The 17,067-nt window shown below is 41.9% G+C and overlaps 1 protein-coding gene across 4 annotated transcripts in view; it reads right to left on the bottom strand.

Moving 5' to 3' along the window:
* Positions 1-17,067, bottom strand: part of rnf213b (ring finger protein 213b) — a 183,783-nt gene that overhangs the window by 146,699 nt on the left and 20,017 nt on the right. For all 4 annotated transcript variants that reach the window (XM_085963799.1, XM_085963796.1, XM_085963798.1 and 1 more), the window contains 3 exons: positions 13,631-14,254; positions 7,747-8,385; positions 744-1,003 (listed from right to left, as the gene is read on the bottom strand). In XM_085963799.1, the coding sequence (XP_085819925.1) occupies positions 744-1,003; positions 7,747-8,385; positions 13,631-14,254 (1,523 nt within the window). The remainder of the gene's footprint in view (positions 1-743; positions 1,004-7,746; positions 8,386-13,630; positions 14,255-17,067) is intronic.

Below are 17,067 nucleotides of genomic sequence, written 5' to 3'. Positions count from 1 at the left end.
TGTCATAGGTATACGGGGTCTCAGTTTAATGTCTCAGCCGAAAGACGGCACCTCTGGCAGTGCTGCACTGATGTATGGCTAGGTTATGTGCTCAAGTCTCTAGAGTGGGGCTTGAACCCACAACCTCTGACTCAGGGGCGAGAGTGCTAGCACGAAGCAAAAGTTAACAAACAGTAAAGCATACAGTAATCTGGGAAAACAAGATGGCTGAATTGGAGATTATATGCCATACAGACTGAGGAGCTCGGAAACGTAAAACTGAGGAACTAAAGTGCCACGAATGATGGGAGGAGGTAATTACAGCATGATGTGGATATACAAATTTATAATGGAATAGCTGTCACAAAAAGTGTGACAAAGCCTGTTTTTATTATATAAATAGACATGTACATTACTAAACAATTTAAAATAAAAAGGTATCTGGGAGGTAAAAAAGTAATGTGTTCTCCATTCAAATGCCTCCCAGATATATGGCAATTATTGTTATTGTTTAGAATTGCAACTTTGGTGCATTTTGAGAGAGCCAAAATAGATATTGAGAGAAAAGCCCCTTTAAATTAATAGAGTCGAGTCCACGTTCAATGCAAAGTGTAAAATTGGCACATCAAGAAACTGCTGCAAAACCCAATTCTAAGAGTTGAGGAGTCCAATAGTCTAAACTTAGCATTGTTTAATAAACAAATGGACTTTAAAAAAAAATAAAACAAACAGTGAGCTGCCTCTCAATTTAGTACATTTCCCACCTTTGGGCAGAAGTCTTGCCACTTGATGCTTTTCTCTGTTTCTTTTTTTCCCTCCTGCTTAAACTACCCTCCTCGGTTTTGGTGTCTTTCTCATCAGTTACATTGCCCGTTGATGTAGCAGACAATGCTGTGTTGCTTTTCCGCTTCGTGGGTAGCGATGGACTATCAGCCCTATTTTCTTCTTTGGAGTCATGCTCAAGTCCTTTCTTCTCATTCTGTTGAACTTGATTCTCTTTATCGTCAGTTCCTAAACATTCACCCTAGAGGACACCAAAGAGAGAAGACATTACCAGTCTGAACACACTTGCCGACCTCTGATGTTTCGACACTACAGAGCCAGAATCGGTGGTTGGTGTGACAGCGTACTCCGAGATTTGAAATGGACAGCATGTTCGGGATTTCCGCATGCGCTAAATCCTGAACTTGTGATCTGTCAAGTTCCGACTTGACAGATGATCCGCACCGACAGGGAAATCCTAATTGCTGGCGCAGGGCCTGTTTGCAGAGTAAAGGGATACCGCCTCACAAATCCAAGTCATTTTAAAAGCTACGAAGCCGGAAATGGAAGCATTTTAGAATTTTGTCCATGAAAAGTTCGGAGGAAGCAGTTGCTACATTGGGAGGCTTTTTTTTTTTGCATCTATGTAGAACATAAACTTTAAAAAAAAATCCGTACATAAAGTGGAAGAAAGGGAAAAAACACAAACCCTCATTACTACAGCCTTCCGGATTTAATGTGCATAAACATCTGTGTTATAAATAATGAGAGACCTTCTGTTTGCTGATTGGAACACCGGCCCACGTGAGCCCAGTTACGCTTACGGTGCGCCCTTGGGATCCGTGGGCCACTACGCGGTCCTCTACTACGCAGCGTCTGCCAGCAAGTTTTCGAAGAAGGGGGCCCATCAGGTAAGTGTGCATTCCGTTCAGATGTCGGCGGCGTAATCTGTAGTTACGCTGCCGACTGCAAAATCCAGGCCTACAAATTTTCTTTGGGTTTAGCATCAACAGTCACGCCTGTAAGTGGGCCTCGTGTCCGCTAATGTTTTTGTGTCTTTTTCAACCTGCATCAGTCATCTCTCCGCAGATGTCATGGTCATCATCCACCAAACAAAAGGATCAAACTCTGCCTCACTCAAACCACCAGGAATCCCTTCATCAACCTCCTCACTTGCAACTGGATCATTGGCGTCCTCACTAGAGTCCAAAGCAGTTACTGATGCAGCAGTGAGACACTGCATTCCAAGCTCAACTGGGTAAGTGTATGGCATCCAACACTCTCTAGTTTTACATACCTTTGAAATACTAGTTTCCTCAGGAGGAAAGTCTCAGGTTCAAAGGTGACAAATCTCATTAAAGCGAGATTTCTGAGCGCCACACTTGCATACAAGTGGGAATTGCAATAAAACAAACTTTTCACAACTGGAAGTATAGGGGGAAATGGGTCTTTAGAAATGGTTACGTTAAAATGGAAATTGCAATTAAGCATGTAGTAAATAAACATGTAGGACTGTATATACAAATAGGACTTCTACTGTAAATATCTTCAGAATGAAAAAAACTGAAAGGTCACAATCAGCTATTCTTTTTTAGAATACTTTTATATACACAGTTCTTGTATCTTTTATTAATTATGGGAGTTAGCTAGTCTACCTAATCTTTGTGTGGAATCTTGAAACTGCTCAACTAAGCTCCATTGTTGCTTGGTTAAAACCCTGGAACTCCCTATCCAACAATATTATGGGAGTACCTTCACCACATGGACTGCAACAGTTCAAGAAGGTGGCCAACTGCCACCTGCTTGAGGAAAACTAGGGCTGGGCAAGAACATAAGAATGAGGAGCAGGAGTGAGCCATACGGCCCCTCGAGCCTGCTCCGCCAGTCAGTAAGATCAGGGCTGATCTTCCACCTGAACTCCACTTTCCCGCCCGATCCCCATCTCCCTAGATTCCAAAAATCTATCTAATCTCAGCCTTGACTATATTCAACAATTCAGCATCACAGCCTTTTGATATAAAGAATTCCAAAGATTCACAACCCTCTGAGTGAAGAAATTCCTCATCTCAACAAAAACTTATATTTATATAGCGCCTTTAATGCAGTAAAACGTCCCAAGGCGCTTCACAGGAGTGTTATATTTAAAAAATGACAGCCATATAAGGAGATGTTCGGGCAGATGACTAAAGGCTTGGTCGAAGAGGTAGGTTTTAAGGAGCGTCTTAAAGGAGCAAAGAGAAGTGGAGAGGTTTAGGCAGGGAATTCCAGAGCTTAGGACCTGGGCAACAGAAGGCACGGCTGCCAATGGTGGAGCGATTAAAATTGGGGATGTTGAAAAGACCAGAATAGGCGGAGCGAAGAGGTCTCGGGGGATTATAGGGCTGGAGGAAATTACAGAGCTAGGGAGGGGCAAGCCATGGAGGAATTTGAAAACAAGGATGAGAATTTTAAAATCAAGGCATTGCTTAACTGGGAGCCTATGTAGGTCAGCAAGCACAGGGGAGATGGGTGAGCGGGATTTGATGCAAGTTAGCACTTGGAGGGCAGAGTTTTGGATGACCTCAAGTTTACATAGGATAGAACTAGGGAGGCCGGCCAGGAGTGCATTGGAATAGTCAAGTCTAGAGGTGTTAAAGGCATGGATGAGGGTTTCAGCAGCAGAGAAGTTGAGGTAAGGGCGGAGACCAGCAATATTACAAAGGTGGAAATGGGCAGTCTTAGTGACAGATCGGATACAAGGCCGGAAGCTCAATTAGTGATCAAATGTGACACCAAGGTTGTGAACAGACTTGGTCAGCATTAGACAGTTGCCGGGGAGAGAGATCGAATCAGTGGAAAGGGAATGGAGTTTGTGGCTTGAACTGAAGACAATGACTTCAGTCTTCCCGATTTGGAGGAAATTTCTACTCATCCAGTGCTGGATGTCGGACAAGCAGTCTGATAGTATAGAGACAGTGGAAGGTTCGAGAGAGGTAGAGCTGGGTATCATCAGTGTACATGTGAAAACTCACGTTGTGTTGCCGGATGATGCCACCGAGGAGCAACATGTAGATGAGAAATAGGAGGGGGCCAAGGATAGATCCTTGGGGGACACCAGAGGTAACGGTGCGGGAGTGGGAAGAGAAGCCATTGCAGGTGATTCTACGGCTGGAAAGATAGGAATGGAACTAGGCAAGTGCAGTCCCATCCAGCTGGATGACAGTGAAGAGGCATTGGACTTAAATTTTGGGGTCAACTGTGCCAAAGGCTGCAGACAGGTCTAAAAGGATGAGAAGGAATAGATTACCTTTGTTACAGTCAATTAGGATGTCATTTGTGACCTTGGTGAGAGCAGTTTCAGTACTGTGGCAGGGCGAAAGCCTGATTGGAGGGATTTTAACAAGGATTTCTGGTAAACATTGGCACGAATTTGGGAGGTGACAACATGTTCAAGAACTTTGGAGAGGAAAGGGAGGCTGGAGATGGGGGCGATTGTTTGCAAGAACGGAGGGGCCAAGGATTGGATTTTTGAGAGGGGTGATGATGGCAGATTTGAAGGAAAGGGGGCAATACCGGACGAAAGAGAACCGTTAACATTATCCGCTAACATGGGAGCCAGGAAGGACGGTCTCATTGACAAGATGAGCTTTGAAAGGGCGAGAGAGGAGACAGGAGAGAAATTAGAGAAATATGCAAATTTAGGGTTAGGGCAGGGGGAAAACGGAGAGGAAGTACGGTCCAGTGGCTAGGGGAAGGGAGGGAATTGAAAGCAGACGCAGTTGAACAGATGTTGTCAATCTATTAAACGAAGAAGTCCATGAGCTCCTCACATTTATTGTTGGAGAGGAGGATGGAGGAGGCGAGGGTGGTTTGAGAAGACGGTTAGTGGTGGAGAAGAGAAGCCAGGTGTTATTTTTGCTGTCCTGGATGATCTTAGCATAATGGGCGGTTTTAGTGATGGAGGGCAGGACCCGGGAGTGCTTTATATGATCTAGCCAAATCTGGTGATGGATGATTCGACCAGTTGTCCACCAAAGACATTCAAGTCTGCATCCCTCGGACTTAAGAGATGAGGGGTATATCAGAGGGAACGACTAGAGTGAGGGTGTGCAATAATTTTAGTGGGAACAAGGGCATCAAAGGTGGTGGAGAGTCTTAAATGGCTGAACCCTTATCCTGAGACTATGCTCCCTAGTTCTAGACACTCCAGCCAGGGGAAACAACCTCTCAGCATCTACCCTGTCAATCCCCCTCAGAATCTTATGTTTCAATGAGATCACCTCTCATTCTTCTAAACTCCAGAGAATATAGGCCCATTCTACACAATCTCTCATCATAGGACAACCCTCTCAACCCAGGAATCAATCTAGTGACCTTCGTTGCACCGCCTCGAAGGCAAGTACATCCTTCCTCAGATAAGGAGACCAAAACTGCGCACAGTACTCCAGGTGTGGTCTCACCAAAGCCCTGTACAATTGTAGCAAGGCTTCCTTACTCTTGCACTCCAGCCCCTTTGCAATAAAGGCCAATGTGCCATTTGCCTTCCTAATTGCTTGCTGTACCCGCACGCTAACTGTGTTTCCTATACGAGGACACCTAAATCTCTCTGAACACTAACATTTAATCGTTTCTCACCATTTAAAAAATATTCTGTTTTTCTATTCTTTCTACCAAAGTAAATAACCTCATATTTCCCCACATTATACTCCATCTGCCACCTTACTGCCCACACACTTAGCCTGTCTGTATCCCTTTGCAGGCTCTGTGTGTCCTCCTCACAGCTTACTTTCCCACCTAGCTTTGTAGCGTCAGCAAATATGGATATATTACACTCGGTCCCTTCATCTAAGTCATTAATATAGATTGTAAATAGTTGAGTCCCAAGCACTGAACCTCGCAGCACCCAACTAGTTACAGCCTGTCAACCTGAACATGACCCATTTATACCTACTCTCTTTTTTCTGTCCGTTAACCAATCTTCTATCCATGCTAATATGTTACCCCCAACCCCATGAGCCCATATCTTGCATAACAACCTTTTATCTGGCACCTTATGAATGCCTTTTGGAAATCAAAATATACGACATCCACTGGGTCCCCTTTATCTACCCTGCTAGTTATAGCCTCAAAAAATAAATTTGTTAAACACAATTTCCCTTTCATAAAACAATGATGGACCTGAATTTGCAGTCGATATGACGGTGTACTCTCAGATTATGGCGTCATACCCTGTACCACCTTTGAAATTGACCGCAAGCGGCTGCACATAGGCTTTGCTGCACGCTTCACCTCATCATTCAAATCAACGTGCTGGCAAAAAGTTGGGCAATTGCGTATTAATTAGCCTGACAGTTTTTACATTGGGTGCAAACAGGCACAGGAAGCCTGTTGCACAGTGTAAGGGTGGGGGCGATGAGAAAATGTTATTAATGTTGAGCTAGGTTTATGCTGCAGCCCATAACAATGAGGCACTGGTTCGTTTTGAGCGGATACAAACTTTGAAAGAAACTTAATTTATTCGAGTTTGAAAACAGGGCCTTTTTGTGTCACCATCTTTGCTGCCTAAAAGCATTTTGTAGTTTTGGTTTAATTACTTCCCAACTTCTATTTAGATAGGATTTAATTCACTTTCATGATTTCCTCATGTTATCACGACATTTAAACTCTCGACTTTAGATTATTTAAATTAATCAAACGTTAGTCAGTCTAATAGAGGAGAAATTAATTCAACAGAACTGTAAGAAAGACTGTAATTATAGGTTTATGTTGTCATAGCCAATAATTAAAGGGCCAGTGTTAATTCCACTGCATGCTTTGTATAAAAAGCATTCTAATCGAGTTTTATGGTTTTAAGGACACCTTCAGGAAAAAGTATCTCAAGAATTTTCAGTGCTTGATCGAATTCTATTAATGCTAAAATCTTGGTTTGTGTATTAAATACCATTGCAATGATTGTAACCCATTAATAAAATAGCATTTCTGGCTGCTAAATTATTTTAAATGAATTGTGGGCAAATCAGAAAATCCTGTTTCCTCATGATTAAGAATCAGGAAGTGAAAGGAGCACCGCCCCACGTGATCCCAGGTTCGCATACACACCATGGTGCGCCCCTGGGATCCGTGCGGCACTATGCAACGCACAACTCTGCAGCATTTGAAAGCAACTTCTCAAAAGGGGGTTCGCACGAGGCAATTGTGGATTTCGATCAAATGTCAGCAGTGAACTCCTTAGCTACTCCGCTGAACGTGAATTCAGGACCGTTGACTCGGCCTAATCATATTACGATTTTCTAAGTACCCAGTTACAACTTCCTCAATAATGGATTCCAGCATTTTCCCCCGATGACTGATGTCAGGTTAACTGGCCTGTAGTTCCCCGTTTTCTCTCTCCCTCCTTTCTTGAATAGCGGGGTTACATTTGCTACCTTCCAATCCGCTGGGACCATTCTAGAATCTAGGGAGTCACAACTAATGCATCCACCATCTCTGCAGCCACCTCTTTTAGGACCCTTGGATGTAGACCATCAGGTCATGGGGATTTGTCGGCTTTTAGTCCCATTAGTTTCTCAAGTACTTTTTCTCTACTGTTCTTAATTCCTTTAAGTTCCTCGCTCTTATTAGCCCCTTCCCCATTATAATTTCTCCTGTCTCAGCCTCAGAGGGACCAATGCTAGCTTTTGCTACTCACTTCCTTTTTACATACTTGTAGAAGCTCTTAGAATCTGTTTTTATATTTCTTGCTAGTTTACTCTCATTCTATTTTCTCCCTCATCATCAATTTTTTAGTCATCCTTTGCTGGTTTCTAATGCTTTCCCAATCATCTGGATTTTTATAGAATTTTCTGGTTCCATTGACTATCTATCCAACAGAAAATAGAACACATCATGCAGAATATCTCCATTTTCAACATTTGTTCTGGTATGCCAAGTTCCTTACGATAGTTCCAGGCTACTGTTATTGATTTGAAATAGCATTCTAATTTTCTTAGATCTAGAATACAGTTAGTTTCATAGAAAAATTGTAACCTTAGTGAGTAGAACGTCCTTTTCCTTCTTCAAGTCATATTGCTGGTCACTTTTTTCTTCAGCAGCACTACTTAAGTCACTGTCTCCTGTATAAAGTTGCTCACTGTCAGTATCAGTGGCTGCTGATCCAGATTCACCTGCACCGTCTTCTCTTCCAGGTTCAACGTCATTGTACCCACTGCTAGGTTTTTCAGGGGTTAAAATTCCATCATGCAGTGCGTTGGCTGATTTGTTGCACTGGTTTGGGTGAAGCAGGTCACTCTCAGTAGTAGACTGGGTGGCACCTTCTTTGTCCTTAGCAGTTACAATGCCACCTTTGGACGGCACGAAGCCTGGATTTACCTGACCTTTGATTGGACTATGATTACCTGGAGTTTCCTCCATACCTGATGACATGGGAGGATGTCCATCGTCTACAGCACCCTGTAGATCAGCAATACCACTAGTAGAGTTTAGGTCACTGGCCCCATCAGTGTCAGCAGAGTAACCACTCGTTTGATTACCAACTTTATTGCGTTGTTCTGTTTCCGTGTCCTTGTGTTTACTTTCTGAATGCAACTGCTCGAGTGGAGAAGCAGAGGGGGTCTCTTTACATTTATCAGCTGCATTCAGTTTGTTATTTCTCCTCCTTCTCCTTTTCTGTATAAACAGTAGAAAATATCAGAGTCAGAACATGTGAATGATGGCAATGAACACCAATATCTATCTCCTGGACTGCAGGTGCTTTATAGATTTTAAAACTCCATCCTCTTCTGTCACACAGCTGCAAAATTTCAATTTTTCCAAGTTAAATATTGTTAGATTAGAAAACTGCACATAAATGAAACATTTTCAAACTATTCATTTTAAGTGAATAACTCGTGTTCAGTGCAGAACTGTTACCAACATAGCATGGATGCTTAAAATCTGAACACATTGAAATGAAAGAATGTTTACACTTTGCTCAAAACTTTACTGCACCTTTGATAACTTCAGTAAGAAACAGGAAGAATTAAATTAATTATTTACTCCTCCAATTTGGATAAAAGTTCTAGTAAATAAGATACTTTTCATTTACCGCGCTTATATTTTCCGTCTAATCCCATTTTATTTGTAAGTAACAAGGCTGAAGGTTTCCAGCACGTTGTGAACACTGGGTTACACGTCAATCAATGGGGCCTGAGCTTTCCTTATACCAGTGAAAAACAGAGGAGGTACTTGTTGCGTTCTAAATTTCAAAGCCCAATCTTTCCTACTTTTCTTTCAAATAAATATAAAAGAAATGGATTTTAGTCATACAAGTATTTAGAAACAAGTATACAGTATTTGAAATTTTCAATTTTTCATGTGAAAGATGCTGCTGGGTTTTTAAGAGGGAATCTCAATCAATACCCTAAAAAGCAGTTAATTTTTTTTTTAATATATAAAATTTGTTAAAACTTTGAATAACATACAGTAATTGGGAAAACTCAGCAGGAGTAGCTACTGAATTCGACAGCATGATGAAGGCAAATTACCAGTCATTACCATTATATTACTTACTAATATTACTTTCTCCCAGGACATGGGCTGGCTCCAGAGTTGAATTGGGGTGTAAGAGGGATGGGTACAGAATTGGATCAGGAGCAAATAAGAAGGCTGCAGAGTCAGATTAGGCTGGGAGTGGGCAGTCTAAAGAGAAGATGCAAGCACGTGCTCCAACAGCAAAAAAATGACAGAGGCAGAAAGTCCTGGAATCAGAATTTCATGGACACTTCCCTTCTTGTGGTTTCTGGAATCTGATTGGACCCAAGACCTAACTGATCCCTGCTAACCACATGATGGATAACGTCAAGTGGTTATCACAGACCAATCAGAAAACCAGGGTGAACTTTACATTCATTCATGGTGCAAAACGCAAGACTATTAAAGAAAATCAAAGACGCTGGATTACAATACAAGCCACTCCAGCACAGTAGTTGTTTTCTTGCTAATTGTTATCCCCTTTCAAGGTGTTGATTCCTCGTGGGGGTACCATTCCACTGCTGTTAGTTACCTTGCCCATCTTTCTGTAGAATCTTCAATCTGCTCAACTAAGCCCCATCGTCGCTGGGTCCAACCCCTGAAGCTCCCTAACAGCATTGTGCGAGTACCTTCACCACATGGACTGCAGGAGCTCAGGAAGGTGGCCCACCACCACCTTCTTGAGGGTAACTAGGGATGGGAATGATTCATTTTTTCAGTTCTGTTTAAGAGTTACACCCGAAACAATGGCCTGGAATTTACGGTCATCGGTGAAGCAAATGCGTTCGCCGCTAGCCCTAAAGTTAACTTCGCACAAAGATCTCACAATCTGTGTCGAGAAGTTCTGGTTTTCCGACGTTCAATTCAAATCAACGTAATATAGTGGGAATCCCCTAGTGCAAGCTGCTGTGATGTCAACAAGCCATCTAAGCAGCCAGCCAATCAAAATGCTAAATTCTCGCAGACAGCAAATAAGGGAGTAAGCTCTTAAAATTCAAACTTTTTAAAAATGTTAGAGAGAGCAAAACAAAGAGTAGGGCTCTCACATGGGGAAAAGGCAAACCTGAAATAAAGATGGAGAAACTTTAAAAATATATAGATTTTTTAAAGTTTCTTAAAAATATATATTTTTTATTAAAATGGATAAATTTGACACTGCACAAAATTAAATTAGTTTTTCAGGCCCTTAACCTTTGTTTAGCAGTCAAATACTGTTAATACCCCAGCTACACCTAATCTAAAAGGGTCTAACTTTTAATGCCGTATTTAACAGCGTAATTACTGCAGAAGAGTCGAAGTTTGTGTCAGCTTCCCTGATTTGAGTGATTACACAGATTGCCGGCTCTATGAGGGGGAGGGGGGCACAGCACAGCCTATGGAGGAGCAGTGAACGACAGCTTCAAAGGCGGAATGACAGCGAATGCTGCCAGTTCGCCGTCATCCGCACCGCAAATTCAGGGCCATTAACTTACAGTATTTGTTCTCTTTACAGATGCTAACTGACCTGCTGTGTACTTCCTGCATTTTCTGTTTTTATTTCAGATTTGTTTCTTAGTTTAATTTTGTATGTACTGAGACCAACAAGGAAGATTCCAATAAATAATGCATCACAGACAAACATGCACAATTTTTGCAACATCCCAAAATTATAGCAGGTTAAGTGAAACAGTTAGCTTCAGTACTGCTATCTGGATAGTCAAGTTTCTCAATCGTGCCAAGTAGGTCGGCAGGCCCACTAGCCAAACATTGGGGAGTGACAAGAAATGTGCAAATGCATCAGCATTATATCCAATGCATTTTGCATACAGCATATACCTCAAAATACCTTGGGATGTAGAAAATATTCTAGTCAACATTAATAAGCAACAGAATGGTCCGTGAGTCAAGTGAAAGCCCAGATCACCATTCGAATATTTTACGATCACAAGCTGTTCAAAAATATATTTGGTTTAATAGAGAACAGAAAATATTTTTGGATGGGGCAAGAATGGGGATAATGCGGGGAACAGTAACAGCCTCTCTCTCGCCACACAGTGCATTTGATTACCACAATATACTGTGGAAGAGTGTTTGAAGACCAGGACCTCAAATCCAGCACTAAGCTCATGGTCTACAGAGCAGCAGTGATACCCACCCTGCTGTATGCTTCAGAGACGTGAACCATGTACAGCAGGCACCTCAAAGCACTGGAGAGGTACCACCAAAGCTGCCTCCGCAAGGTCCTGCAAATCCATTGGCAGGATAGGCGCCCAAACGTCAGTGTTCTCGTTCAGGCCAGCATCGAAGCTTTGACCACGCTCGATCAGCTCCGATGGATGGGTCATATCGTCCGCATGCCCGATACAAAACTCCCAAAACAAGCGCTCTACTCGGAGCTCCGGCACGGCAAGAGAGCCCCAGGTGGGCAGAGGAAACGCTTCAAGGACACCCTCAAAGCCACCTTGAAAAAGTGCAACATCCCCACTGACACCTGGGAATCCCTGGCCCAAGACCGTACAAAGTGGAGGAGAAGCATCCGGGAAGGCGCCAAACACGTCGAGTCTCTTCGTTGGGAGCAAGCGGAAGCCAAGCGCAAGTCAACCCAAGCACCCCACCCACCCACCCCTTCAACCACCGTCTGCCTCAGCTGTGACAGAGACTGTAGGTCCCGCATTGGACTCATCAGTCACCTGAGAACTCATTTTTAATGTACTGACAAACACATCATAATTAGGTAATAAAAGTAATTTAAACATTCTTACACGATGCTCAGATAATGTGCGCTGATGCACTATTATTTAAAATGATCCGAGTTAGTACCAGCCTAAAGGTTTGCACCTGGAATTTGCCACACAAGTTCTCAATCTAAACATCCAGTATTAGAGTAGAGGCCATCAGATTTCCAGGAAAATAGCAGGGAACAATGTTCTTACCGAGAGGTTAACTAGTACTGCTGGGGAGGGTTTAAACTAATTTGGCAGGGGGAGGGGAAACAGAAAATAGCAGAAAGGAGCAGCAATGAGATCAGAGGACAGAGAGGTATAAACAGCAGTAAAATTAGAAATATCCCAAAAATTGCAAGGAACAGATTGAGTAAAATAGCAAAAGTGACGAAGGAGGTATTAAATTGAATGTACGTCAATGCCCGTAGTGTAACTTAGGATTGGTGAGCTGCAGGGACAAGTTGCCACATGGGATTATGACGTGGTTGCATTAACAGACATGGCTCAAACAAGGGCAGGAATGGGTTCTTAATAGTCCTGATTACCAAGTATTCAGTAATGATAGAGAAGGAAAAAGAGGGTGTGACAGTATTGATTAAGGATGATGTTACAGTTCTAAACAGAAAGGATATACTAGAAGGTTCTAGGACTGAATCTATTTGGCTTGAGTTAAGGAACAGAGGGGGAGTGGTTACATTGCTGGTAGTTTTTTTTTTAAATAAATAGAGCTCCAAACAGTGAGGAGGAGATAGATGAGCAAATATGTTGGCAAATTTCAACAGCATGTAACAAAAATAGAGTAGTAATATTAGGAGACTTTAATTACCTTAATATAGACTGGGAAAAACATAGTGCTAACGGTAGGGAAGGAGAGGAATTTCTGATATGTGTACAGGAGAACTTTCTCGATCAATATGTCTCCAGTCCAACAAAGAAGCAAGCTGTATTGGATGTGGTTCTGGGAAATGAAGTAGGGCAAGTGGAGGGCTTTACAGTAGATCATCTAGCCAACAGTGACCACAACGTTATTTGGCTTAGAGTAATTATGGAAAAAGAGACTAGAAAATATCAACGGTTAAAATGCTGAACTGGGAAAGAACTAATGTCTGATTTAAGAAGGGCTGTCGTGGCGGAAGGGGGCTCAGCTCACATAGGCTAGGGAGGCTATTGACTGCTATCTACTGCATCGGCCCGTGCTGGAAAGCCTGTGGCTATCAGGTGATGACAGGATTGGATTTGGCAGTGATGCCTCACCCATTAAGTAACCGCCGATAGTCATTACCCAATATGTTCTTCCATGTTTAGAACGTTTTTACGGATTCATCCAAACTAACACACAAGACAAAACAGTAAGGGGCTGTTCTAAACTCACACAAGAATAGTACATTAGGCAAGGCGCCAGAAGCTAGCCAGGGTCCTTAGGGACGGCGTGCCCTAGCAGGAGTCACAGAGGAAAGGATGAAAAAAAAAGTTTTAAAAATCATCTGGATTTTTAGGTTTCCTGGCTCCATTGACTATCCAACAGAAAATATAACACATCATGCAGAATATCTCCCTTTTCAACATTTGTTCTGGTATGCCAAGTTCCTTACGATAATTTCAAGCTACAGCTATTGATTTGAAACAGTATTCTAATTTTATTAAAAACTGGAATAGTCATAAAAAGTTTGTTTCATATATAAAAGTTAAAGTGAAGTAACCTTAGTGAGTAGAACGTCCTTTTCCTTCTTCAAGTCATATTGCTGGTTACTTTTTTCTTCAGCAGCAGTACTTAAGTCACTGTTAAGTTGCTCACTGTCAGTATCAGCTGATCCAAATTCACCTGCACCATCTTCTCTTCCAGGTTCAGTGTCATTGTACCCACTGCTAGGTTTTTCAGGGGTTAAAACTCCATCATGCATTGCGTTGGCTGATTTGTTGCACTGGTTTGGGTGAAACAGGTCACTCTCAGTAGTAGGCTGGGCGGCACCTTCTTTGTCCTTAGCAGTTACAATGCCACCTTTGGACGGCACGAAGCCTGGATTTACCTGACCTTCGATTGGACTATGATTACCTGAAGCTTCCTCCATACCTGATGACATGGGAGGATGTCCATCGTCTACAGCACCCTGTAGATCAGCAATACCACTAGTAGAGTTTAGGTCACTGGCCCCATCAGTGCCAGCAGAGTAACCACTCGTTTGATTACCAGCTTTATTGCGTTGTTCTGTTTCCGTGTCCTTGTGTTTACTTTCTGAATGCAACTGCTCGAGTGGAGAAGCAGAGGGGGTCTCTTTACATTTATCAGCTGCATTCAGTTTGTTATTTCTCCTCCTTCTCCTTTTCTGTATAAACAGTAGAAAATATCAGAGTCAGAACATGTGAACGATGGCAATGAACACCAATATCTATCTCCTGGACTGCAGGTGCTTTATAGATTTTAAAACTCCATCCTCTTCTGTCACACAGCTGCAAAAATTCAATTTTTCCAAGTTAAATATTGTTAGATTAGAAAACTGCACATAAATGAAACATTTTCAAACTATTCATTTTAAGTGAATAACTCGTGTTCAGTGCAGAACTGTTACCAACATAGCATGGATGCTTAAAATCTGAACACATTGAAATGAAAGAATGTTTACACTTTGCTCAAAACTTTACTGCACCTTTGATAACTTCAGTAAGAAACAGGAAGAATTAAATTAATTATTTACTCCTCCAATTTGGATAAAAGTTCTAGTAAATAAGATACTTTTCATTTACCGCGCTTATATTTTCCGTCTAATCCCATTTTATTTGTAAGTAACAAGGCTGAAGGTTTCCAGCACGTTGTGAACACTGGGTTACACGTCAATCAATGGGGCCTGAGCTTTCCTTATACCAGTGAAAAACAGAGGAGGTACTTGTTGCGTTCTAAATTTCAAAGCTCAATCTTTCCTACTTTTCTTTCAGATAAATATAAATGAAATGGATTTTAGTCATACAAGTATTTAGAAACAAGTATATTTGAAATTTTCAATTTTTCATGTGAAAGATGCTGCTGGGTTTTTAAGAGGGAATCTCAATCAATGCCCTAAAAAGCAGTTAATTTTTTTTTTATATATAAAATTTGTTAAAACTTTGAATAACATACAGTAATTGGGAAAACTCAGCAGGAGTAGCTACTGAATTGGACAGCACGATGAAGGCAAATTACCAGTCATTACCATTATATTACTTACTAATATTACTTACTCCCAGGACATGGGCTGGCTCCAGAGTTGAATTGGGGTGTAAGAGGGATGGGTACAGAATTGGATCAGGAGCAAATAAGAAGGCTGCAGTCAGATTAGGCTGGGAGTGGGCAGTCTAAAGAGAAGATGCAAGCACGTGCTCCAACAGCAAAAAAATGACAGAGGCAGAAAGTCCTGGAATCAGAATTTCATGGACACTTCCCTTCTTGTGGTTTCTGGAATCTGATTGGACCCAAGACCTAACTGATCCCTGCTAACCACATGATGGATAACGCCAAGTGGTTATCACACACCAATCAGAAAACCAGGGTGAACTTTACATTCATTCATGGTGCAAAACGCAAGACTATTAAAGAAAATCAAAGACGCTGGATTACAATACAAGCCACTCCAGCACAGTAGTTGTTTTCTTGCCAATTGTTATCCCCTTTCAAGGTGTTGATTCCTCGTGGGGGTACCATTCCACTGCTGTTAGTTACCTTGCCCATCTTTCTGTAGAATCTTCAATCTGCTCAACTAAGCCCCATCATCGCTGGGTCAAACCCCTGAAGCTCCCTAACAGCATTGTGCGAGTACCTTCACCACATGGACTGCTAGAGCTCAGGAAGGTGGCCCACCACCACCTTCTGGAGGGTAACTAGGGATGGGAATTAGTCATTTTTTCAGTTCGGTTTAAGAGTTACACCCGAAACAATGGCCTGGAATTTGCAGTCATCGGTGAAGCAAATGCGTTCGCCGCTAGCCCCAAAGTTAACTTCGCACAAAGATCTCACAATCTGTGTCGAGAAGTTCTGGTTTTCCGACATTCAATTCAAATCAACGTAATATAGTGGGAATCCCCTAGTGCGAGCTGCTGTGATGTCAACAAGCCATCTAAGCAGCCAGCCAATCAAAATGCAAAATTCTCGCAGACAGCGAATAAGCTCTTAAAATTCAAACTTTTAAAAAATGTTAGAGAGCAAAACAAAGAGTGGGGCTCTCACATGGGGAAAAGGCAAAACTGAAGTAAAGATGGAAAAACTTTAAAAATATATTTTTTATTAAAATGGATAAATTTGACACTGCACAAAATTAAATTCGTTTTTCAGGCCCTTAACCTTTGTTTAGCAGTCAAATACTGTTAATACCCCAGCTACACCTAATCTAAAAGGGTCTAACTTTTAATGCCGTATTTAACAGCGTAATTACTGCAGAAGAGTCAAAGTTTGTGTCAGCTTCCCTGATTTGAGTGATTACACAGATTGCCGGCTCTATGAGGGGGAGGGGGGCACAGCACAGCCTATGGAGGAGCAGTGAATGACAGCTTCAAAGGCGGAATGACAGCGAATGCTGCCAGTTCGCTGTCATCCGCACCGCAAATTGCGGGCCATTAACTTACAGTATTTGTTCTCTTTACAGATGCTAACTGACCTGCTGTGTATTTCCTGCATTTTCTGTTTTTATTTCAGATTTCTAGCATTTGTTTCTTAGTTTAACTTTGTACGTACGGAGACCAACAAGGAAGATTCCAACAAATAATCCATCACGAACATGCACAATTTTTGCAACATCCCAAAATTATAGCAGGTTAAGTGAAAGTTAGCTTCAGTACTGCTATCTGGATAGTCAAGTTTCTCAATCGTGCCAAGTAGGTCGGCAGGCCCACTAGCCAAACATTGGGGAGTGACAAGAAATGTGCAAATGCATCAGCATTATATCCAATGCATTTTGCATACAGCATATACCTCAAAATACCTTGGGATGTAGAAAATATTCTAGTCAACATTAATAAGCAACAGAATGGTCCGTGAGTCAAGTGAAAGCCCAGATCACCATTCGAATATTTTACGATCACAAGCTGTTCAAAAATATATTTGGTTTAATAGAGAACAGAAAATATTTTTGGATAGGGCAAGAATGGGGATAATGCGGGGAACAGTAACAGC

This window comes from Somniosus microcephalus, chromosome 21 (assembly GCF_052327205.1).
Source record: "Somniosus microcephalus isolate GS21.2 chromosome 21, FLI_Smic_1.0, whole genome shotgun sequence".
Taxonomy (NCBI): domain Eukaryota; kingdom Metazoa; phylum Chordata; class Chondrichthyes; order Squaliformes; family Somniosidae; genus Somniosus; species Somniosus microcephalus.
Note: the sequence above shows the minus strand (reverse complement) of the source record. Positions and strands in the feature narration are given on the sequence as shown.